The 25674-nt window shown below is 37.6% G+C and overlaps 2 protein-coding genes across 2 annotated transcripts in view; both read right to left on the bottom strand.

Annotated features, from left to right (window-relative positions):
• Positions 1–982: 982 nt before the first annotated feature.
• On the bottom strand, positions 983–10381 carry RAE1 (ribonucleic acid export 1). Its single transcript, XM_080403925.1, has 12 exons — positions 10248–10381; positions 9606–9702; positions 9353–9457; positions 8437–8529; positions 7943–8029; positions 6287–6373; positions 5959–6030; positions 5281–5388; positions 4825–4931; positions 4654–4729; positions 3928–4122; positions 983–2335 (listed from the first exon to the last, which is right to left on the bottom strand). The coding sequence occupies exons 2-12, from the start codon at positions 9693–9695 to the stop codon at positions 2249–2251; spliced, it is 1107 nt and encodes a 368-aa protein (XP_080260051.1). The 5' UTR covers positions 9696–9702; positions 10248–10381; the 3' UTR covers positions 983–2248.
• A 321-nt stretch (positions 10382–10702) lies between these two features.
• The window catches only part of SPO11 (SPO11 initiator of meiotic double strand breaks), a 30425-nt gene continuing 15453 nt past the window's right edge, over positions 10703–25674 (bottom strand). Inside the window, exons 2-13 of the mRNA XM_080403927.1 lie at positions 23603–23758; positions 20579–20667; positions 19909–19975; positions 19586–19694; positions 18877–18963; positions 17158–17194; positions 16825–16934; positions 15825–15924; positions 14476–14513; positions 12809–12885; positions 12496–12607; positions 10703–11808 (exon numbers count right to left, since the gene is read on the bottom strand). Of these exons, the coding sequence (XP_080260053.1) occupies positions 11689–11808; positions 12496–12607; positions 12809–12885; positions 14476–14513; positions 15825–15924; positions 16825–16934; positions 17158–17194; positions 18877–18963; positions 19586–19694; positions 19909–19975; positions 20579–20667; positions 23603–23758 (1102 nt within the window). The 3' untranslated portion in view covers positions 10703–11688. The remainder of the gene's footprint in view (positions 11809–12495; positions 12608–12808; positions 12886–14475; positions 14514–15824; positions 15925–16824; positions 16935–17157; positions 17195–18876; positions 18964–19585; positions 19695–19908; positions 19976–20578; positions 20668–23602; positions 23759–25674) is intronic.

Genomic DNA, 25674 nt, shown 5'->3' with positions numbered 1-25674 from the left:
ATAATGAAAATGGGTTTTGAACAAAAACTCTGTATCTGCTTAAGTAGGTGCAACTCCATTAGATCCAGTGGAAACACACCTGCTGAACTAGAGTGAATCCATTTTCTCATCACTCATTCACCTTAAGTATTTAAACAAAAAAGTATTTTTTTTAAACAAGAAACAGATGATACACCAGTGGGAGTTCTGCACAGAGGAGATTAAATAGATGTGATCATTGGTGACCAAAAAAATAATAAAATTGTAATCCTGAGCCTGCAATTGCTTGTTGGCATTCATTTGCCCAAGAAGCCTAGAAAAATGCACTAACTACCAAAGATTACTACATAGCAATAACAACCTTCAAAAAAAAAAAAAATCAACAAGACCAAAAGCAATGTTTAGGCAACGACCAGCTATTGATGTAGCTGCTGGAAATTCTTTCCCATCTTAAAGAAAACAAGTAGTCCACAAACGTGCAATCTAAAACCATGTAAAACATGGAAGTACAGGAAAAAACCCAAGTATCTTGAGAAATAAACCTCAGAAAAGAGCATCCCGAAACAATGCCAACAGTCACAGACCTTCCTCAGCTATACAACCATACCAGACAAGAAATACGCACGCAGCAAAAAATGATGGAACACCATAAAGAGAAGAGAGTCTTAAGTTAAAGGACCAGTAGGCTATAGAGAGTTTGAAGACTGTATGATTCATTTATACTGAAGACAAAATTTCCAGGTGTTCGTAGCAAGGAAATTGATTCAACAAAAGGCCTTTCACAGTAGTCCTCTTAATTCTTTGACACAAAACCACAGGAATAATTTATAATGAAATAGCAACTGGAAAATGCATTAGATTTCCAGCTCAAGCAGCTGGGTGAAAAGTACTTTATTCGCAGAAAATGTGTCTAAATTACAGTGAAAGGACAAGAAGCTGCTTTTAGAAGTGAATCACACCACCTTGCCCATGTTATTATAACAGAACTTTTGAATATAAAAAAAGCATTTAGTAAAAATTTTATTTGAAATGCAGCATGAATCCATAACCATAAGTGTTACAACATACAGTTTTACAGAGAATTTGTACAATATGACAGGTATTTCTATACATGCGCCCCTCCCCGTTTTTATTAATTATCAAACAAACAATAGTTAAACAGGAATAGCAAGCATTCACTTCTAAAAAGAAAACTTTGGCATGTATACAACTGGCTAGTTAAAAGTAAACAGTGGTAGATTCAAGTCAGAAAGAGACCCACTTGTTTTGTTTCACAGCATTTTTGATCAGGATGAAACTCACCAGCACTATTTTCTACTTAATACAAAAATGAGTACTTTTTTTTCAGTCCAGAATGCCCTGTTAAAGGACCCAAAATTGTTAAAGAGAGATGTAAAAGAACCGACTTTTAACTCTAAAAAGGTATCAGGTTTAAAGCAGTTTAGGCCACAAGTGCTTTGCACACATTGGTTTGGTCATGAAGAAAGCAAAACCTTTAATGGTTTGCTCATGTTACTGAGCTCCACACCACTTGGCACAGCTGGCAATTTCTCCTTGGAACTAGAATAAGCATGAGTACAATTGGCTCAAGAGTCATGTCTGTTGCTGGAGCATAAGAAAAAAAATGAAGTAAGATCTGCACTGTGCCCATCTTCTGTCTCGAGTTTCTGTCACTGCTGTTGGCCACTTACATACCGACCTAATTTGTCCAAAAAATGAGGGAAACAATTTGCAAAGCGTATCTTCCTGGCATACAGCAGGCAATGCTTCCATTTTAAAAAACAGAAAGCAACGGAAGAACCCCTGAACAATAGGTAACAACAAGCCTCCTTTGAGAAGAATTACTTGTAATTCTTCAAGTACTTACAAAAAAATACAATATTTATACAACTTTTCCAGAACTATTACAGTTAACATATTTTAATGTAGTACTAATAAAATAAATTCGTAGATACAAATGGTTGCACTTCTAAGCAGGAATAGCTAACCCAGATTTAGATTTTGCTGCAATTACATTATTGCTGTGGAACAGAAGTGGTTAAGCCATGAATACTTCCCTCTTTCTCATACACATCGGAGTATCTAATTTGAACAACTTCTCCAGCAAATCAGAATACATTAAATGTAATTTTCACAGTTCCTGCTAAATGTTAGCGATCCAAAGTTGACTGAACCGTGGTGCAACAGGGCACAAATGGCAGAAGAGCAGTGGACTAGAGGCAAGAATGGCAGAAAACCAGTAGAGTAACGCAAGTCACGCTCATACTCACTACTTCTTATTCCTAGGCTTTAACTCCTCTGCCGCATTTCGCAGAAAAATGTAGTTTTTCTTTTGTGGATTATAAAATTCATGACCCTAAAAAGAAAAATCATCTGTATTTACTCTCTTCAAATAATAAATAGCAGCATTACTTTAGAATATTAGAATATGAAAACTTCTTTAGTTTGGTTTATTAAGATTTAATCTTAAGGTTTTTAAGACCAGATATTGGACAACATTGGTGGAATAGAAACAGCTTACTATAACAAGTATTTACAAGAACCGTGCATATAAAGTAAAATTTAAGGGACATTTATCCACTTTTAAAGTCTAAAAAAAACTTTTCATAAAAAAATAACTACATACCCCTCAGCTCTACTTCACAGATGCAGCATAAGAGCTCAATATGATTTTTTGCAGGGAAGAAACTAAAACTTTAATGGCCACCCAGTTTCACATAGTATTTTCTATCTTTTACATGAAATAGGGTCACATTTTTTCAAAGTGCAAAAGTTCCACAGGCAACTGCAAAAATATCTGTTTCCCAGCTGCAGATGCAAATATACTATTTTGCATGTCGACATTATTTGCATACACATTACCAACTCAATACGCAGAGTTTTCAAATCGAGGAGAATAAACAGTAATAAAGCTATTAGAGTTCAACACACAACTTAAAAATTACTATCTCTACTTGACAGAAATGGTTCTATAATGGAAGTTTAGTACTTAGTACCTACTGGTTTTACTACTTAATATTGGTTTACAGATCTGAAAGATACCTCAGTACGTATCTACCATTGCAGTCTACCCAAGCATTTAGAACAGCAGAATTCATCTGCCCTAGCTCCTAACAAAGTACCATACTTCAGGCAACGTTCAGAAGACCAGATACAACACAGTAAATGAAAATTTTGCTCTATTTGTGGCATGCAGTCAAGTTGATCTGTGTGATTTCTGCATTCATTTCAGTCAAAAACACAAGGATGATTATCCTCAAATTTAAAAGCACTAGTTAAGAGGAAAGCAATACTTTTCATGGAAGTTGCCATTCCATTAAAATCTGTTACATTTAAACTTTGCTACCCCCCTACTTAAACTATTAAGTAGAATTAATTTTCCACCTATTATGGGTTGCTGTGATTCTCTTGCATCTATGATTTATTGTTGAGTCAAGGCTGGAAGAGAAATACATAAATAAGCGCCACCAGCAAGCTACACTGAGTGGCACTGGAAATTTAGTCCAGGGAATTCAAGCACTGGTTTAAAGCGTTTATATCCACAGTCACAGTGCTCTTTTAAGTCAGAGTCTGCACAAGAAGCAGAGATGTGCATTTCAAAGAGATGTGTGAGAACCTGTTAGGGTGCCCCATTGCCCCATGACACTCCCCACAGCAGAATGTGGGTCAGCAACTAAAATAATTCCCAAATCAAGTCATTTACATTTTACTCATCCACATTTGTATAATAGCATTGTTTAGCAATCTTATCCAACTGAAGCTAAAAACCAAAGAATGCGCTTGCTTCAGTGTTAAATTTCACCAGATGTCTAAAATGACCTCTGTAAATTTTCTTGTGAGATCAGAAAGGTTCAGCTATTATTTATAAAGAACAGTGAAATCCTCATAGGAAAAGGAGAGTCTTAGCTGTTGATTGCAAGTATGAATATGAATCTAACCCTTTCTTACCTTTGACCAATCATAACTGGAAGCATATGCAAATATATTGCCATTATGGTTGAAACAACAAGCAGATATTGGCTGGTCAAGTTGTTCTGATGTTTTTAGCTTCGTCCGTGCATCTTTATCCCAAAAGCTGAATCTACCATCAGATCCTACTGTTGCAAGAGTACCATGGACAGGATGAAAAGCGATACCATTCACCTGCAGAACCATAAAAAACACAGTGTAAAACACCACACATATGAACAGATGATCGGAACACTAACAGATGTGCTGAATCCTTAGAGAGTAAACACACAGGAGAGATTTTTTTTTTTTCCAAGTAGGTAAGAGTTCTTATTTTTTTTAAATATTTTCAGATATGCTCTCGGAGGAAGAAAACCAACTGAACAAAAACCACAGAAGCAGCAAGGAAAGCATCATCTTTTTTGTAGTACCTAAAAATTCAATTCATAACCCCACTACACAAATATATTAAGTATTGTTTCAATATCAGCAAAATTAACAAGTGTCATCTCCACCAAGATGATTTAATGAATGGCTGATCTGGTGCTTGTTGAGGAAAGTAAAACAATTTGTCTTTCCTCTTAAAGTATGACTAGTCTTGAAACACATGTCTAAGGTAACTTTAGGCAAGATAAAGCATCAAGGAGAATGAACAATTCATAGCCAATTTTACATCAAGAGTGTATACTGCCCTGCATGATATAGTGGTGTATGCTGAATACTTACAGCATAGATATCCTGAGGGGCTGATGTGTTTGTTCCATTGGAGCGATGACATTTAAAAGTGAAATTATCTTTTGCACTGGGGGGGGAAAAATAATAATAATAATGAAAAAGGTCTTTTTACTTTCCTCATTGTAAACCAAAAGAAAGGATGTTTTATTAAATGATACTTACGGATTTGGGGGGTTGATATAATGAATAGCTACTCTTCCTTCAATACTTCCAAGGGCAAATCCAGTAGGTTTGTTCACTTTGTCTTTAAAAATAGCAACACAGCGATGCTAAATTTGAAAAAGATAGAGAGGACTTTAGACAAGAGTCTTGAAGGCCAGATTATCTGAATGGTATCTGTTTTCCATGGGGACACAAAACATCACATATATCAATGCAAGTAAAGCAAAACCACAAACAAGGTCAAGAGATAGGTCACATTCTGTTAAGAATTTGGGCCGCAGTATTTACATTTCTAAAACCTTGCGAAAATCAGTAACAGATCAATGGCTATCCAGGACATGTGCCACACTAAGATAACCTGGTTTTGAAACACAGCTTGCTTTCACAAAAAACAATGGCAAGGCCAGAATTTCAACAATCTGTATAAATATTTATTACAAGCGTATTACAATTTACCTGGTGTTTAAGAGGAGATTCTATTCTTCTAAATTCAGAAGGTTGGTTCTCTAACTGATAAACTATCAAACCCCTTTCTGCAGTGGCCACAGCAGCCATAGGATGAACCTGGATAAGGTTGTAAAATAGTTTGGAAGAGACACACTTGTGTTAATTGCATGACGCAGAATTCTATTTATTATTTTACAGAAATGCCTGAAGAAGTTAAAGAAATTAGACTGTTTTCTGGTGGGAGGGGAAGGAGGCAAAGGGGAAGAAGAGAAAAGAGAAAAGGGGAAGGGGAAAAGAGTTCATTTCTAGACATATCTTCAAACAAATCTGTTTTTCCCTACCATTCAGAAACTAAACATACCAAAAATCTTCTAATTATTAGGTGACTCTTCCAATGTCAATCACAACAGTAGTATAAAAACTCATCCAGAAATAAGGCTAGGTCAGTCCTAGTGCTGATTTGGTTTTGTGACATTAAAAGGATACTAAGCGTGTTTTCTCTGATGGAAATACCTATCTTCCAGAGCCCGATCGAGAAGATCGGTGTATGTTTTACTGCTAAAATCACAGAGATCAAATACTAACAGTCAGTATTTAGTATTAACCAACTGAAGCTTCATGGACTTCCAGTTCATTCACACTCCCAGTCATCTAGCTGACACTAGTGTACTGTAAATCATGACTTACCACATCTGCACAGTAACATCTTTCAGGGAGCTGCAACGTCATCATAGGTGTTGGTGAACGGGTATCCCAGAACTGGTGGAAACAGAAAAATGAACTAATGCTTGGAGCTGATGATACATCATTTAAATTGCTTTAGTAAAAACAATGCAGTTGGTACCAAGTTGTTTCTTTCTTGTCTGTAGTCAGAATACCACAACTCTCTGTGAAGTGAGGCTATTTCAGTAATCTGGTTTGTATTAGTGTCAATAAAGTATTTTCACTTCACAAATATTTTCATACACCAATTACTAGCATGCTTTGTGTCCATTTGTTCAGGTAAAACTCATACCTTCAAAGTTTTATCCCAGCTTCCTGTCATCACACAACTATAATTTGGTGCTTTAATCCAATGGATAGTCTTCACAGGAGCATCATGCTGAATTTAAAAAAAAAAAAAAAAAAAAAAAAAAAAGACAAACACACATACATTTACTAACAGTCCACATTCCTTCTTTATGCTCCTCATACTTTTGGTATGTATTTATACTTTTCATCCATCCAATAAGAGTGATTCGTTATTTCAGTCACAGCAGTTAGGATAACAGTTGGTCACAACCTTTCTGTGTTGTTGCGTGCTGTAAAATCACCCACATTAAAAAACCAAAGGTTCCAACACGACATCCTGCTTTCACCTAGGATAGAGTTAATTTTCTTCGTAGTAGCTGGTGAGTGCTGTGTTTTGGATTTGGTGTGAGAACAATGCTGATAACACATTGATGTTTTTAGCTGTTGCTAAGCAGTGTTTACATTAAGTTTAACTGGAAAGGCTTTTCAGTTTCTCAGGCCTTGTCAGCAAGAAGGCTGGAGGGGCACAAGAAACTGGGAGGTGACACAGCCAGGACAGCTGACCCCCAACTAGCCAAAGGGGTATTCCATACCATGGGATGTCATGGTTGATCGCTGCTCGGGGACTGGCTGGGCATCAGTCAGCAGGTGGTGAGCAACTGTACTGTGCATTGCCTATTTTCTTTTCTCCCTTCCCTTTGGATTTCCTTCCTCTCCCCTTCTCCCTCTTTTTAATTATAGTTATTATTGGTTTGTTTTTTTCCTCCTATTTTAATTATTAAGTTGTTCTTATCACAATCCTTGAGTTTTATATTCCTTTCCAATTCTCCTCCCCATCCCACTGGAGTGGAGGAGGAAATGAGTGAGCTGCTGCCTGGTATTTAGTTTCTGGCTGGGGTTAAACCACAACAAATGAAGAACTACAACCAAGTCACCCTACATATGGAAGATGGTCACAGCAGAAATACAAATTACAAACATCAGAACTTTCTATTCATTTATAAAGGATATTATCTATCATGCTAAAAATCAACACTTTGTAATAAATTACGTACTGTATTAAACTAATAAAAAAACCCAGCTTCTGACAACAGCTACAGAAGTAAGGCCTATGTTAACTGCACCAACAAAATTTTAAAATCAAGGCCGAGAATCTGAATTTTATCACCTCAAATAAGATACCAGAAGTAATCATTAAAAGGACTAACTTTTTAAATTATACAACTGGTTACTCCTTTTAGCCACCATAACTACACATTCTATGAACAGACATTAACTGCTAAATTGAGAAGGTAAATCACAATCCCCGTTACTGCTGCAGCAGAAAGCTGGCATTTCTGAAAGCAAATTAAACTTTTTTCCCCCTATAATGCAGCAGGGTGACTTAGTGAGATCACTACAGCAATGGCAAAAAAACTCTCAAGTAAAAGAGAGGAAACAGCTGCACAGGTTATTCAAATCACTGATTGCAGATCTCGCTATTCATGTGAACTTCATTATCTCAAAAATATAAAAAGTGCGCTACAACCTCTTCTCCATACAGCAGTATCTACTTTAGAAGCACTAAACATTAGCTTGATTTGCTAATAAGGATAGCTTTTAATAAAAACAGAAAAGAAAAAAACCCCACCACCTAATGGCTTGGGGCTTGCTTACTTACTTGTGCGATCTGAATAGCTTGATTACTGTTGAGATCCCACATTTTTGCAGTTTTATCGCAGGAAGCAGTAAATACTTTACTCCCATCCTAAAAATGACGAGTAAGGCCAAGAGATTAAACAGCTCTATCATATATTATGTATTAGAAAACTGTCAAGTCTTATTCTCTTCTAGTAATAGCATAAATTTAATGTAATATATACAGAGATTGCAAGACAAAGAAGAAACATAAAAATAGAAATTCATTTATGACTGTTGTAAAAGAGAAAACTGCTAGCTATTGCCTAGCTTTAAGAGACATTCTTACTTTAAACTTGCTTTTACTCTTCTTACACCCACATTAGTCTATTCTATTAGGACATACTAAGCACACATTTAAGTCTATACAATAATCATGGGCTGCATCTACCCGTGGCATTCATGTCTGTCTGGAAACCACATGCCAATTTATTTAGGGTTTTGGTAAAAATTGTTTATTTTTAAATTGGAACATACATCACTCCAGCAGCCATCTAGAACAGGCCCTGTATGCATCTGCTGAGCCTTTGGAATTGTCTGTCCATTATCCTGAACTTCCCAGCAGCGAACCTGTAACAGGAGGAGCGCATACAGACATATTAACACCAAGAATTTAAAAAGACTTCTTGAAGATCCCAGACTTAGTTTATCCAGTGAAAAGTATGATTATAAATGCCAAGCTTTTTTCAGAACTAGTGAAACCTTATTTTCTCTGATTATGTTCCTTTTATCTGTACAGCCCCAATGCAACCCCACAAATTCAATTCCACCTCAAGAGTACATAACACCTCCCAGTGCTCTCCTGGAGAACCCTTAACCATCAGCTAGGAAGGAGCTACCTGCTGCAGGCTTCCAGCCAACAGACCAAGCAGAACAGTTAAAAAAAAGCACCTGTGTTTGTCTTCCCTCCCTGTTTGTGCCAGTTGGAATCTCACCCTTCAATCCAAACAAGCTTCAATAAGGTTAGAATCTTAACCTTTCTGAGATTTCACTGTCAAACTGGATGATTTACCATCGTGTTAATGGTTCTTATACCGGACAAAACATAACTATGTTAGCCTAACTGTATAAGAAAATAAAGCTAAAACCCAAACAAGCAGGAAAAAGAAAATTCAAACTCAAAAAACTAACAGGGAAAACACTGACTATATATACTGAGCTGAAGCTTGAAACACACAGGGGAATAACTTCTCAGGAGATCACAAATGAATTTCTCAGCTGAAGCAGTTCAGCAATGTCAAAAGTTAGTGTCTTGGCACCAGGCACAAATTTTGCATTCTACAATGAGGAAGATTTTCAGGTGCCCTGGCACAAGTGTTTAGGATCACATTTTGCAGTTGAATCATTAACAGTACCATTTTATTCATCCATAGGTTTGATTGAAAGTACTTACATCATTTGCCCATGACCCTGCAATGAGGAAATTACCCGGCAACGTTGGCGGACTAAATGCTAAACAAGATATGCTGTCATCAGGTGGAGATGTTACTTCAATATCCTATAAAGAATAAAAGAAAAAAAAATTTGAAAACACATGTGAAAACTGTGCACCGAGATGCTATTGCTTCTATAGGGAGAGTCAGTAGGGACTACTGTGACACATGAAAGCACAGAACAGTGTCCCCACAGGGGTATAACACACATACCTTCATTGGATTGTGGTTATCTGCAGTTGTACTGCCAAACATGCCAGTCCCTCCTGTCCCAAAGCCTGATGTTGATCCAAACAGACTCATCCTTGCCCTGCAAACAAGGAAAAGCCTTCGCAAGACCCGTAAAGCCCTCCGGCATCCCCAGGGCGCCCCATTGCAGCCCTACGCCAGCACACCCCTCACCCCGCCTAGAGGCGCCCAGGAATATAAAAATATACGAAATGTAAGAAAATAAATAACGCCACGCTTCTCGTTGCTGCTGGATCCCTGACACCTCACGGTCGGCCACCCTGCCCCCGCTGTCAGGGGTCCCTCTCTCCAGCCGTCCCCTGGCGAAGGCTAACCCCGCCGTGCCCCCCCGCCCTGCCCCTGCGCCCCGGGGGACCCCGCGTCGGCCCGGCCCAGCCCAGCCCGCCCCAGCGGGGCTCCCCTCGGGCACACGCCCCGGCACCGGCCCCCCGGTCCGGCACCGCAGCCGCCCGGCAGGCGAGGGCGGGGACGTACCGCTGCGCGGGGGCCCCGCTTCCCCACCGGCAGACCCGGGCAGCGGCCGGCGGGGAGGCCCGTTGGGGCGGCGCCGAGGGCGCTCCACGAGGGCCCTCTGGGGACACGAGGCGGACGCCGACCCTCACTCACCCGTGTGGAGGGCCCGGCCCGGCCCGCAGCCTCCAGCAACGCGGCCCAGCAGCTAACGCGGCGCGGCCGGCAGGCAGGCCGCGTCCCTTTGCGCAGGCGCGGCGGCCGGGAGGGGGGAGGGGGCGGCGCCTGCGCCCTGGGCCGGCGGGGCGGGGTGGGGCAGAGCGGAGCGGGGCGGGGCAGAGCGGAGCGGGGCGGGGCGGGGCGGGGCGGGGCGGGGCGGGGCGGGGCGAGGGGCCGGGCCCCGGCGGCCCCCGGCGGGCAGCAGCGCTGGAGACAGGCTGCGCGCCCCTCGGCCAGGCGGGGTCAGGCACAGGCGGCGCAGCGCGGGAAGCGCCCCCCGGGTGAGTCCGCGCCGCGCTGGCCCTTGGCGGGGCGCTGGCTGGGCCGCGGCTCGGGCACCCGCCCTCCTGAAGACGGAGCGAGCCGCCGGGGCCGGCCGGTGCGCGGCCCATACGCGGGGCCAGGGCCCGGGGGCTGCGTTGCCCCCTGCCGCAGAGCCGGCCCCTCGCCCCGCCGGCTGGGCTTGGCTCCAGGCCGGGCTGGCTGTGCACCCGGGCACCGGGAATTACTGGGCACTCAATAAAAAGGAATTTAAATTCCTTTTGAATATAATAGCAGAGGAACTTTAGTAAAAAAAACTCCCAAGTAGAGAAGTCTGCTGAAAATACTGAGAGATCCACACTGATGACTCTGTAATCAATTTTGGAATTATTTTCTATGCAGTCGATGTGGTTTCCTCATGTAAAATTTATTGTATGCTTTAATCACCACAGTTTCCTGCTCCTTTTTACCGTTTTAGAGCCAACTAAATAAAATGAAAATGGGATTCTGTTATGATGTGCATCATTAACAGGATTGTTTATTAAACTCTTAATCAGTAACATCTGCTTGCTTACTTGTTCATTGGAGACATAGTAATTTAGTTGCTGGAACATTTATAGCTGCTTGAAAGATGCAGTAATGAAGAATTATCTCTGACTTTTCAGTCTGAATTTACAGCAAACACAAAATGCCACAATGCTGCACTTAAAATAATTTCCAAAAGGAGTCATGTGCAATAAATTGTTAAAAAAGTCTTTTACTCTCTTCAAAAATAAAAAGGTCAGTGCAACGTCATCTTGTGCTTCAAGACAGAAGGCAAAGCAATTCCCTGATACTTTTTTGAACTTAACATTTTCTGGCCAGAAAGAACTTATTATCCTTTTATGTATGTACATTTGGCATTGTAATGTTGCAGAAGCCACAGAATGGAAACACTGGTATGTTTCATGAAACAGAAATAAAGAAGTTATTTCTCTTATAGTTTGAGAGGGGAAAAAGAGATGATCATAATCTAGCTACAGTGATAATGAGATGCTGAAGCATATTCCTCTGTCTCTGCATTTCTTCTAAGAGCAGTCAAAATAAATCAGTATAAAGAAAAACACTTCATTTGCATTCATAGCCATCCACCAAATCGCAGTTTGTTTGGTAAATAGACTCTAGAAAGGTAATCTGGTGAAAGAGAAGTTAAAACCTGGATTTCAGCCTTCAGTTTAGATGCTGCCATAATTTCCAGCTAAAAAAAAAACCAAAGAACAAAAAAAGAAAGTGTGATGCTGTAACAGCCTGGTCCAGGGTTAGGTAATTATTTAAGTAAGAATTACACTTATTGGATGTGCATGTAGGACTGTAAAGTTAGTATTACTGGAAATGATGCTGCAAAATCGCTATCACTAAGCTGAGATTCATTGCATTGTATGCTCATGTCTTCTCTGTTGTGTACTTTACAGTAACAGGAACAATTTACAAGTATAAACAGGAAGAAGGTACATGTTACCTTTTCTTCCTTTCTAACCACTTCACACAATATAGGCCTGAGTTGACATATATGTTTTAAAAGCTACAGGCAAGATTAGAGGTGTAGTACTGAGTAAGTAACTGCTGTAAGCATTCCCCTACTTGTAAAGACATAATATATTCTGTAATATTTAGGAAAGCAGTACAATCCCATGTGATCATCAGATGGCTAATGGCAGGAAAGCTTAAAATGCTGCCAGTTCTGGCCTGTGAGCCATGGAGGCCCACTGGTTTAGAGACACATCCCAGGCCACGCGCTTTCTCAGTCTCGCCTTCCTTTAGGGCTGCCAAACCTTACTGGTTCCACTATACTAAGGGTTTATCACCCTAAAGAGGAACAGGACTGCAGACAATAGGATTTGTCCTGTGAAGAGTAAGAAATAGGAAACAATGGATTTATACATACTTCCTTTTTCCACATCGGCTGACAAGCAATGTAAGGTCTCTTTTGTATACTTGCTAACTTATTTTGATCTTGCTTTGTAAATGGAATCAGGACATCTTTGCATATATTTAATCTGAAAAGAAAAAAAGTTGTTAAATTTTCTCATGTATTTAAAAATGTTTATTTCAATTTATTTCCGTATATTAAACCAAAATGTTGTATTAAAAGAATAACAGACTCAAGTGTCAGTTGTCTTTTTGTGCATTAAGTCAGATTGCATTTCCTGTCTATGAAACAAAAGAATACTTCTGTTTCTTTTGGGGAAATAACTAACCTTACAAGATCAGATGGAAGGAGACCAAGCCACTTTATAGATGGAACGGTGAGATGATGGGCCTCAAAAGACATTGACTAAAATAAGAAAGGTCAACTATAACATTCAGTGACTTTTAGTTTAAATTACCTGAGATACATGCCTTCCAAGGTCATGGTCAGATTTTATTGCAAAGATAATTAGGCATTTTCACTATCAGAATGATATAGGAGAACACAGTGCAACTGAAACTTACTATGTCCCCTTGCTGGAAACCATTGCTTTGCTAAGATTTACACCCTTCAGCCTATGACAGATTCTAAATTAGTCCAGTTTAGGCTGGTCTAGTTTGAATAATTTTGTTTTGTTTGTTACTGTAAATATGAGTCTGATTGCCAAAAAAAAAAAAACCAAACCCCCCCCCAAAAAAAAAAAAAAAAAAACACAACAAAAAAAAAAACAGGAAGAGCAATCAAATTTGGAAGTCTCTGATATTTTCTACTGGAAAATACCACATCACATAAAACCAGCCCAAACAAAGATTCATCTGGTCCAGTATCATGGCTACAGTAAAGATCTTAGGGAAAAGTGTAAAACCAAATAAGCAGTTAATGATACTTCTCAGGATACTCCCCCTGCTCCCAATGGTTTGTGACTCCAACTTTCTGAGCCAGAAGTGGTGGTGGTGTAATACTTGATTTTGCCAGGTTGCATTTTAGAATCCGTGAAAACTTTTGTCATCTATAGCACCCTACAGCAAAGTATCACAGTTAAATTACATGTTGCATAAAGGAATACAGTAAAGTTCATTGTTTGTAATGAACTTGACATATTCTAGTTTCACTTGATACACCTGTTGCTCTGTAACTGAACAAAATAAACATTCAAATGAACGCGACAATTTCATTTAATCCTGGAATAAGGTGTTTTAGCAGTTTACACACCTTTGTAGGAGAGCTGTAGGCATGACAGCTCACCTGAAGACTTGGAAGTTCTGTCTCCTTGGATGTCCTTGAGGCATATGTTGTGACATATATCTGAACTCTGACATCATTGATTGCTGGCACTTTTCTGAAGTTTTTGGTTTGTTTTTACTTTGAATGTTCTTTCTCCAATGCTCTACTAAATGGATCACACATCTGCCTCTGCCCTCTGCCTTCCACATTGTCGTCCTGTACCATGTCTTTTAGCAATGTAATATAATAATGCCTTCTTATTCCCTTTGCCTCTTCTTCCATAACGTTCCACACTAACACATGTATCTACAAGCAAATTCTCACCCCAAAACAAAATCTTTACCAACATAACATGATTTTGCGGAGATTCACCCATCTCCCAGGTTATGTCCTCCTCCTCCTCCTCCCAGGGCCCCTCCAGCCTTCATTTCTCTTCTAAGGCAGAAGCAAAGCAAAACGCAGAACATTTTTCTGTTTTGACTGCCTGTCCCTGTGCAGCAGGGGAAAACTGTGAAATATAGTTAAATGAAACACCTGCCATTGTTACTTAGTTTCTTTTTGTTGCAAGAAGCCCTTTCTGCAGATACACAAGGCCTAACACCTGTGTCTTCATATTGAAACAAAATGATACAAGGCAGTAACCATTCTAACAAAGGCTATAACATGTCATACATTCCTGCTTCAAGGCTGGGATGCAAAACAGTGTATTTGAAGTGGAAAAATCATACTCACCACAGATCCGTATTTGTAGATGCACATTATTTCTACACCTAGGTTGCAGAATACCAAATGTCAAGTCTCTGTTTAGCTGCACTTTGGGCATGTTTAAAAAGATTGCATTAAGAATTCAATTTTATCATGTGACAGTTAGAGCTTTATGATTTAGGTTCTTCATGTTTTACAATTATTTTTAGAGTATGTCAAAACAATCAGAATTTAAGCATAATATGTCACCTTTATATAGTTAAATGTTTCACTCTGTCTGCATAATCAATTCAAAACCAAGGATAATCAGCTCTTGTACACATTTTCCAACACCTATCACAAAAAGTTTATGTCTTTATCCTGTGTAATCTGTATCTCTTAATACTATTGCTTTGAACAGCTGCTTCTTATTTTGCAGCAACCTCCCTAATTTCAGGTGGGATCAGTGTAGACAGATAAGAAATTTTCTACATTTTGTGTGTGTTTGAATTCAGATTCTGAACTCAAACTAAGGCATACACACTCACATAGAATCTCTCATGAAATGAGAAAAATTTCAGACCTGCCACTGATGTAATAGAATAGCACATTCAGAATGCAATGAACTTTTTTTAAGATTAGCTTTATTCCTGATAGCATCAGACTCATAGTTTCTAGCTTTCACTACTGTAAACTATTGACCTGATTGTTAAATTATTACTATAAGTGTATGTGAACTACTTTAAAACCAATAAAAGACTCAGTTTGCTCAAACATCTATTTTTTTCATGTCTGTCTGGCCTAAGGATCATAATGTAGTTGAAAATTTTTCTTTATACCGAACAGAGCAACGTTTACAAAAGTTCCTGTTCTTTTATTTTACAAAAGGAATAGTGTAGCCACAGCTGGAATCCTTGATGGAGCAACATTTTTAATGATATTTAACTCTATAAAGACACAACTAGGACCTCCTGAGACCTTTAGAAGTGGTCAAGTGCCTAACTCGCATTAAAATCAATGGAATCATGCAATGGATCATAAGATTCTGTTACACTTACCTTCATTTTTAGGACCACAGGTACTTTCAAAATCTAGCTTTATTCTGAGCTATGTATCATATAAGTTGTTGTGGTTTGGGGTTTTTTTAGGTACAAGGTAAGATTCTTAATAATACCTCAAAGTGCAGCGAGAGTAATGGTATATTCAGTGGGGATGTAAAGCCAATACTGATGTTTCATTTAAACTCCTTCTGTACTCCTACATATTTTCTGCATAAACCAGTAACCTTCTGATTGTGTTGGATCTCTGTGTTCTGAGTACTTTCCCACAAAAGTAAGAAAAGACATTCTAAACAAATTTTGCTTTTCTTTTATGTCACTGAACCTCTGCAGATTTACCATGTGGATCTGCATCCATAAGGGTGAAAATAGGAATTTGAAGAGAATCCCACAGCTTTCTGACCAAAAGTCGTGTATTAAGATCTGGTACGCCTCTTCCCTAAGGAGATAAAATAAAAGCAGACAGTTTAAAATTAATTAAAACAACATCTGGGTACATATATGTTTACATTTGTTATTTAAAAGCAAACAAACATGGCAGAAATATTTCTCCAGCAGCTATTTTGCAGGGAAAGTTCTATGCTCCTGTTTTGTGTCTGTGAGGAGGGAAGGAGGAACGAGCTGGAGAACAGCACCGCGGATGTTCTGGATTACAAACACCATGAAAGTATCATACAGTCCTCTATTTAAGGTGTCAGTTTGTACACAGGTTGATGTGTAATGTACCCTGTTATCTGTGCAAGCTGGTGTAAGAAGGCCACATTTTTCTTCTCAAAAATATTTATGGCACTAATGAAACAATATCAAACAAGCTCCTGCTCTGACTGTAACCAGACAATATGTGGCACAGGATATATGCTTATCTCTCTTGATAGGGGGATATGTTTCTTCCTCATTGTGGGCCACATTTGTCCCAGAACAAGTAGGTATGCATATTCCATTTACATATGCCTATTAATTCTCCAGGCTCCATAGCTCTTTCAGTACAATCCAAAATCACAAAATTCTGTTTCATTTGGGTTTGTTAAACCTAGGATCCTGAAGGACAAAAGGTTACTCAAGAGTCAAGCCTTTCTGAGACTGAGTGGGGCAGCTACTTCGCAGCAGCACATAAATGTGATAAGGTACCAAACTCTAAGGAGATGCTTGGAGGAAGTAAGTCTTTAGAAAGTGTATTTTGTATTCCTATGAGGACAATAAAATTTTTAAAAATAATGTTAGATATGTTTCATATTAATTTTGTTATGGTCTTTTGACCAAGTTCGAGCACCACTACAATGCTAAAGTATTATTTACATTCTTATATCTAGCTAGACAATATGAAATGTAAAATGCATACCGTAATCATTATACATGGGGACAATTTATTGCAGAAGTCATCATCCAGCAGTCTCTGAAAAGTTGCATCTTTTTCTACAATTAACACAAATTTGGCATGTGAGATTAAATCTTCTCTGTTAAGGTTAGCTGCATGTAAAATGATCCATCACACCAATCAATTAAAACTAAATGCTCTAAAATACCTGTTCTGGAGCCAAAAGCAGTGTTCACGACTCGATTTCAGAGCCAGCAAGCAAAGAAAAAATTACCAGAACATTGTTTAACTTGGAATATTCCTTGGTTTTACTTTTTTTTTTTCAGCCTACAACAAGAGTTCTTGCTCAAAGGATACTTTTAATTCCTTGAACATTAGATGGCACAGTGACTGCCTAAAACAGCAAAAATAAGATTAAACATTTTAAATAGAGAAAATGAAATATTTTAAAATAACAACACTAGGTAAGGAAGGACAGAATTGCATCCTGAAACAACTGTTCAACTTCTATACACAAGATCAGTCTTGACATTTTCACCTCTTCAGAAGCGTGTTTGACCATTCATATCCTGCTCTGTTGTATGGTTGTGGGGGAGTCCTCCTGTTATAACAAGATGCTTTTCAAAAGCGCTTGTGCTACTGTCACAGAAGATTGTTCATCATAAGGGCATTTCAGAGATAACAATGTCCTCGTTAATTTTCTATGTCTCAGCCAGAAAAAAAAGTCAGCTTCGTGTGAAGACTGCAAATTTAATACAGGCTTAAAATATTTAAGTATTCTTTTTGGAAGATCATTAATTCCTTTCTTTTATTAACAATAACCTGATTTTATAAGTATTTTAGAGCAACAATTTGAAGACATAGTAATATTTACTTTACATCTCATATTAGGATTGGCTCAATCTGGCAAGCATATGGATGAGAAAACAGGAACTGGAGGAAGAACTTGGCAGAAGAGTATGTATATATTGAAGTGTGTGGTCTGTTTTGATTTCTGACTGCTAAATCACCTCCGGTGCCAGGGTGGAACAACTCAGCAAATAAAAATATGAAGAGCTGTAGAAAAGCATTAATAACAGGGGACTTTACACTCTGCCTAAAAACAAAGTATAATAGGCAGATAAGGATATCTTTCCATTTTGAAATTACTGATTTAGGCTTACAATGAACACATTTTCCAGGAAATCATGACAACAGTCAGCAAGTCTAAGTTCTGTTCCTGCTTTCATATTCTGCATAGCTATAGGAAATCTTTCAGGACTAGGTTGGCTGAATCTCATCTCCTCAAACCGCGTTAGGCTCTTGACTCTTACAAAACCATGGTTATAAACTTCCCTTCAGCTCAGTACCACCTCTGATAAAATTAGTTGACAATACAAGCCCTTCTACTATCTGTAATTCCTGTAATAGTAATAATCCTGAGACCAAACAGCTTGATGTTATATATCTTTGGTTGTACAGTTCTGGGCACGTGAAGCCAATATCAGCTCTTATGCTGATGGAGTATCATCTTAAAATTTCTGTAAAAGAGAACATAAGTTGGATCCAGAAAGAGATTTCTTCCTCTAATTATAGAGGGTCAGTTCAGTCTCTCATCTGTGCTGTTGCTACTGGAGGAGTCTGCCCAGTGTGGTAGAAGCAGCTCATTGAGGACCATATGAGTGTGTTAACTCAGGCTGTAAGACTTGGTTTCTTGCTCTGCCAGAAACCAATGTGTGACAGAAGCGAAGTATGCTTAGAGTGCCCAGAATTCTTTGATTCAGAGCACTTATTTGACAGAACAGTGTGATATAAAGCCTAAGATACACAATATATATGGCTTCCTCTGCAAGGCTGCCATGGTAGAAGGCAGTGTTAAAATCCTTATCCAAAGGATATATTCCCAGTGAGTATGTAGCTGAGCTTCAGAACTGCAATACAGTTGAGCAACTATTTCCACCCAGGTTGTAATGTCTCAATTTGCCACAAGCACAGCTTTGTACAATAAATGTATACAGTAACCTGAGCTACAAGCACTGCAGGGTATCTTGCAAAGGTAGATGCTATGAATTACTGTTACTGTTTTATAATACATACTGTTGCACTGCAGGTACAATTCACTTTTGTACCGTCTTCCTCAGTGTAACTTAAATTGCCAGCAACAAAACCTTTAGTTGTAGACAGCTGAAAAAAAAGTTGTATACAGTAAATTGGAAGTTACATGCTGTTATGTTACTATAGTGTGCAGTCAAAACAGGAAACTTCTGAAAAGACTGCCATCAACCTTTTAAACGCTATGCAGTGTCGTTGCGTTACGCACTAAGCAATGGACATAAAGGCATAATTGCAATAAATTATGTCAACAACTGCATTTTTAGATACAAAAGAATTCTTTTAAGGCATGAGAGACAAGTAAATCTGAAAGGTTTTTACATCTCTGATGTACTTAAAATTTTCGTTTAACCCCCAAGCTAGCAAATTGTTTGAGTACATGCTGCTAAACAGATGTCTTGCACTCTGAAGTTTAAGCACTGCCTTCACTAGATAATAGCAAAAGGTCCTGTGCTTGTAGCTGGCAGTTTGTCCCAAACTCTTTGGAGCAAGCAAACTATGAATTTTCTCTGAAGAAAAAACCCCTTTTGAGTGCTATGATAAACCCTAATTAGGTTTCATTTGCACAAATGACACCTTTTATTTTAGCTACGTGTTTCCTATCCTACTGATAACTTTTCTTGATATTTCACCGTTCAGTTTGATCTATATAATTTGGAAATATTGATAAAAACATTTGTAATAAGCCACTTACTATATGTAGACTTCTCCGAGGTATCTTAAGCATGCAAGAAATGTCATTGATTATATTGTCCACAACACTTTGGCTACCAAACAGTTGTGTATCTGAATAATAGATATCTCTATCAAGACAAAATAGTGTATTTGTAATTATAATACTGATACAGCTGTAGGTTTCTAAGAATTTTATAGAGGGCATGGATAATCAGATCAATCTAAAGCATTTTACATACAGGATTACATTATCCTACAGGTTTGCATCCTACAGGCTGCTTTTTCACAGTAACATTCTTAAAATACAACTTTATTTGAATATACAGAAATGTAGCATGTTACCTTTTAGTTGCATAAGCATTGCTCTGCACCATCTTATAGATCATAGATAATACTTTGAGTATCAGAGCTGAAAAAATACATATTACAAAATATTTTATCCATTTTCAGAAATGCATATACAATAAATTGTCTTTATATTGACCCATATATGTGTCTCATAAAATAAAACTTTGAGACATATATTGTAACATGCTGTGAAAATACAGAGAGGCTGTACTAATCAATAGATTCAATTTCTAACAAAATCAGAAAAAATGTGATGGAGTTAAGTGAGGAAATGTATGCCCTGCTGTCCAGGCCAAGTAATTAAATGACTGAGTTAGAAAAAGAAATTAGGTTATTTTCTGAATTCCAAGATTCCTTTACTAGCTAGCTTGTGGAAGGAGGGTGATGTTTTTACATTAGGACCTTTTCAATATGCCATCAGTTGATATTCATTCAGGGAAGGCAGGAATTGTAAGAATGCTGTATTGATTTTGTTGTCACTCACTATACTTTAACAGTGAAGAGAAAAGCTGAAGAGCTGGTCATAATACCAGCTTATATTAGCCATACACTTCTAAATCACTGTGCATGATATATTTTTTACGGTTTGTTGTTTTTGTTACAAAGTTTTAAACCAAAATACAAGAGAAAACAAGTTTTCTGCTTTTGGACTTTTTTAACTTACCAAATTTTTGTGCTGATCTAGGACAGTCACTTCTTATTTGTTTTGTAGTACAACGCGGTATCATCTGTAGACCTACAGAATCTTTAAATCTGATACATTGCAAGCAAATACATTAAAACTGTAAACTTACTGAGTATATGTAAATTGTTCTTTGCAAGGTAATTCAGAATCAGACCCCTTTCCTATAATCAAATATGCTAATGCTTTTTAGACTCGGTACAGAAACCCCCAACTTGGGTGGAGTTGGAGTGGCCAAAGGAAAAAGGCAGGCAATAGTCATCATCTGTCAAAATGACCATTCAAAACTCTACTGAGCTGCCCCTCGTCTGATCACTGCTTTCAGAACATGGAAGAGTTTCTCAAGAAGATGCTTCAAGACTAAATTTAAGCCTAAAATACATAAGTTTTCAGACAAAGCAGAGACAAGAAAAATATTTTATACATGTTCATTACTGTTAATATATCATCATCAATTATTATTTAACAGGAAAGCAAACTAATGAATGACAGGAAAAATAGGTGAATAATTATTGGAATACAAATCAAGTCTGACACAGTGACTTTCTTATGTAGAATGTATGAAAAGTGTTAGTATTTCATATTACAACAATATTATCTGATTTATGCCCTTAAATTATTACCAGAATAACTATTCTATTCTATTAAGTGTTCAAAACAAAAATGTGGTCCATCCTATTCTCTAAACAGTTGCTTAATCTAAATGAGCTCCACAATTTGTTGTTTCACCATTTCATGTCTGAAGGGGCACATTTCACTGAAAGAATCAGTTATTTTCTGAAGGACATTTCATTATTTTATTTAAAACTATTTTAGTGCCTTATGATATGGAAGACCTGTCTTTAAAGCATTCTTTTTCATTTCAGAGTGTTGTATGTACTTCAAAAAAAGTATTGGTGGTTAAATGGCTATAATTTTATCTAAAACCTCAGGATGTTTCTAAATGTCTTTGTCAGAGGTTTTGCTCCGTGCATCCTTTGGGTGGCAGACCACACCACAGTGCGCGCCTGTGAAGTGACAGCAGTAACAGCACAGCGTAGCATCTGCCTGCCAGCTTTAAAGTAACTTTCTTGCCTTTGTGCTGCAACATTTAAAACGTATTTGTTATTTCCACTTGCAGCATACACTGTAACTTCATGGGAGGATTTCTCTCTCAGGTTAAATAAGGAACACTCCTTTCAGAAAACAGCGCACTGAAGAACCCAGTCAATGTGGCTCCCACGGGCATTTCACAAAGACAACGGCAAACTGGCATTAAATTGGATATTCGTCCCAGGATTGCATTTACCCCAGAAGAGTAGTTCTCTATAAAATATTCTTTCCACTACTGGGATTTTTTAATTTTTTTCATTTTTTTTTTTTCCCTGGAAAGACATAGCTGGACAATGGAAGCTCTACTGCTCAGGTCTGGCATTCTCACTTATTGACATAATTCTCAGGTAAATACCTCTCTGGGCATCTACAAATGTTTACAAAGAACATTTCAGACATGAAATCATTCTCTCATTCTACTCATTCCTTCCCAGCAGATTCGAGCTGAGTAGGTTAGGTATGAAAAGGCTACCTTAAAAAAAAATATATAATAAAGCCCCACTGACTATAATTTATTCCTTTCATATTGTATTCTGGCATTTTGGTTTTATTTTTATTTGTCCATTTGTTTTTATTTTAATGTTCTTAAACAGCTGTATTAAAGTAGGATATAGGTCACTATTCAACAGAAATGCATATCATGTTTCTCCACCATAAATAATGGTTCAGCTTTTTTTAATGTGATCGATTAGTCTTATTTTTAACATACTGTGATGTTAACTTGTTTTAATTTGAATGTTTTTCCTGCCTATGTGTTCTGATGGCAAATAACATCTCACATTTGTTATTCTAGCCTGGAATGCCATTTCCCTGAAGACTGCCAAAAATTGCAAAACTTTGTTACAGTATTTTAATTTTACAGACATTTGAGTGAAACATTTTTGTCAAACTATCAAGATACAAACCATTAAATTCCCTGGAACATATAAGCCTTTCAGTTAACTGATTACCTTCAGGCCCCTCAGGTTTTTTGGTTGACAGACATTTATTGTTCTCATTAAATGAATATTCCACCAAAGTGTTACCCATGGAAACTTTGCTATGTTTGTAATGTGTCCACTTACAAGCACCTCTGCAATCTTGTCAATCTAAATATCCTTTAACCCACTGACATCCAAAGCTAATACAAGGCAAGAAATAGATTTGTCTTCCTATATCCTTTTGCTTCTGTATTATAGAACACAATTAATCTCTCAGTTTCTAGTATTTTCAGTTTAAATGAGCTCCTTGGAAAAATACTGTAGCAAAAGCAACTTCTGCAAATCACAAAGTGTGTTATAAAGGAAGACAGGTTGCTTTTTTCTCTGATCCTGTCTAGATAAGATGGCATAAGGTCTGAAATTTAGATAACACATTAGAAATGTGGTTTGCTTTATTTGCCTGGTAATGAACTTAGAACACAACACAGAGGTAAGAAAGACATGAAATGCATCTTCTCTGAGAACAAAAAGATAAGTTTATCACTATCATTTTAGGAAATAAGGTGGCATGAGAAAAAGTGGAGCAAGAAAAGAGAGAGCACAGAAGGGCACTGGAGGATGAAATTGCTAGTAATTGTTTCCAGCCTAAAACAGATTTTTTCACTTTAAAACAACTTATCATTTCTGGTTTCTACTGCTTCCAGAAAATCACTGTTTATAGGACCTCCCTTTCCTTTCTAACCTCTGTTACAGTAGTTTTACATTCCCCTTTATGTTATGGTCTGCTATTAGTTAACACATGATGCCTGTTCACGCAAAGTGGTTACTAAGCATTACTTTTTATTTGTCCATTACTTTTTGAGAAGTCAAATTATTTATTGATTCTAATACTTATAGAACTATGTATGATTAACATTTCTGGAAGTTACATACTCAAAGTTTATTCGTGTAATTTATATTAATATAAGGCAGGACTTCAAAATATAGTACTTACTCTATGTTCCTCCAATCTGATCTATTAGCCACTGTGAGAACAGGTGCTTTTTTTTGGGCCAAACTTTTAAGTACATCTTCAATAACATTTTCTATTGCTTCAAGAACTTCAGAACTGAAACAAAGAAAATTAATGATACAGACCATAGGATAAAATCTAGTTCTATTTGGGGTTTTGATCATCTATCCCCATTCCTACAAAAATTGTGCAATCAGAAACTGCTTCAAGAATGTATTTGTTTCAAAAATGTAGAGGAACTCCTTTGTTTTTTAATTTTGTTCCCCTAAAATCTTTGACTTTCCATTCCAGATGCATGACTGAGGACACAATTAAAAGTACATTTCTATTCAATCCTGAAACCATCAAATTTTTCACCAGCTGAACTTTCAGACCAACTGGATGGTTTGTGACTAATGATTAATGTTTTACTATAAATGATGTAATATTGGGTTTGGCTATGATTTGGGCTAAGTTGTTTTTAAATGCTGTTAATTTAAAAAATGCTGAAGAGTACAAATCCTTCCTGTTGTACCATTGCACATTAACCTTTTGATCTGTTGCCCTGAGCAAACTGTTAAGGGTTCTAATTAGATGAAGTCTTAGTCTCAACAGATGCATTGTGAAAAGAATAAAATCTGTATATTTCACCTAAAAAGATAAAGTAACCTTGCAGCAGATCCCTTACAGCAAAACTGTAGGCTGGTTTGAGTGTTATGACAGATGCTTTTTATTTTCATAAGCAATCTGACTCCAATATCTCATCTGTCCTTAAAACTACAAGTGTACTCTATACCATTGTAAGTCTAGGTAGGAATTAAAAGAATATAAAAAACTTATTTTATCTCAAATTTTTATGACCAAAGTCCAATTTTGCCATTGAGTAATATGTTAAGAAAAGATGAGTCAATACCAGTGCACCTCACACAAAATTAATTATCTCACTACTACAAAATCAGCAGGAATTATTTTTAAAACCTGTGTGTCTCCATAAACAATAATGATGTGTCATTAAAGATCTCTTCTATTGGCTGAATATGTTTCTTTAATTCTGTAGCTCAGCCTCCACTTGCTCCTCATTCTGCTGAAACTAGATTATAATTTTTTGAAAGCAATTTCTGAACAGTATTAACTTTTTAATTTAAAATGTTATTCGTGACAGTATCTATACCAAAAACCTCTATCGGTATTACTAACATTTTTGTCCAGTAATATTAAACTATTCAATAAACACAATGTAAGATTTTTTTATTTTCAAATTAGTAACCTTGGACACAGAGAGACTAATGGCTTTCCAAAGGTAAAACAGTGAAGCATTGCAGTGCTGATAATACAAGAGGGCTTGGTCATGCAGCCAATATGTAAATTCATTTTCTACTATATCATACCTTCATAATCAAGTCCAAGATTCCCTAAGTTTCAGACTCACAGCCTCTACCTCCAAATTTAAATCCCGTATCTTGCTGCCATCTCCAAAATAGAAATTCCATTATGCGGAATGTGTAATACAGCAAGCGGGAAAATAGGTAGGCAAAGCTGACTATGGTGCAGACCTCCAACATAACAAAAATTATAGTGCTGAAGACGTTAAAAATATGTATGAGCAGAGGGATGTAAAACCAGATAGGTAGACAGGAAATCTAAACCATGTCATTGTTTTGATACTTATAAATATTTTACTTATTCATTTCATTCCAGCCACTGTAACTGTCTTAATATTCCAGATGTAGTTCAGTGTTTGCTGCAGAATTTGAAAGTCCAGGTTTCTGTTCCAATCCCAATTTCCTGATTTGTTGGCCAACAGAAGTTGTAAATGCAGCAAAACAGGAGGAAGGGGACAGCAATTCTCTGTGTACCTCCTGCTGGTATTCTGTCTCTGTTTGCAGAGATTAACTTAATTTTAATAAGCAAACATACAAGACTGGCCAAGTATGCCTACTTAAAATTCACTGTGGTTTAGTTAACAGTGAAATCTGAGTGGAGAAGGGGTAGGGACTGTATTTCACAGGGTTTGCCTGATCATTTCTAACAGGTTGCAGCATGACTAGATACTTCTTTCTGTATAGCTCAAGAAA

This window comes from Falco punctatus, assembly GCF_963210335.1.
Source record: "Falco punctatus genome assembly, chromosome: 10".
NCBI classification, from domain to species: domain Eukaryota; kingdom Metazoa; phylum Chordata; class Aves; order Falconiformes; family Falconidae; genus Falco; species Falco punctatus.
The sequence above is the reverse complement of the archived record's forward strand: the minus strand, read 5'-3'. Positions and strand labels throughout refer to the sequence as shown.

Excerpts from the sequence above, each read along its gene's own strand:
- RAE1 (XM_080403925.1), bottom strand. The coding sequence starts at position 9,695 with ATGAGTCTGTTTGGATCAACATCAGGCTTTGGGACAGGAGGGACTGGC. Across the intron at positions 8,530-9,352 it reads CAGGGTCATGGGCAAATGAT|GTTCGCTGCTGGGAAGTTCA; the intron begins GTAAGTACTTTC and ends CTCCTGTTACAG. Across the intron at positions 4,730-4,824 it reads TATATCAACCCCCCAAATCC|TGCAAAAGATAATTTCACTT; the intron begins GTAAGTATCATT and ends TTCCCCCCCCAG.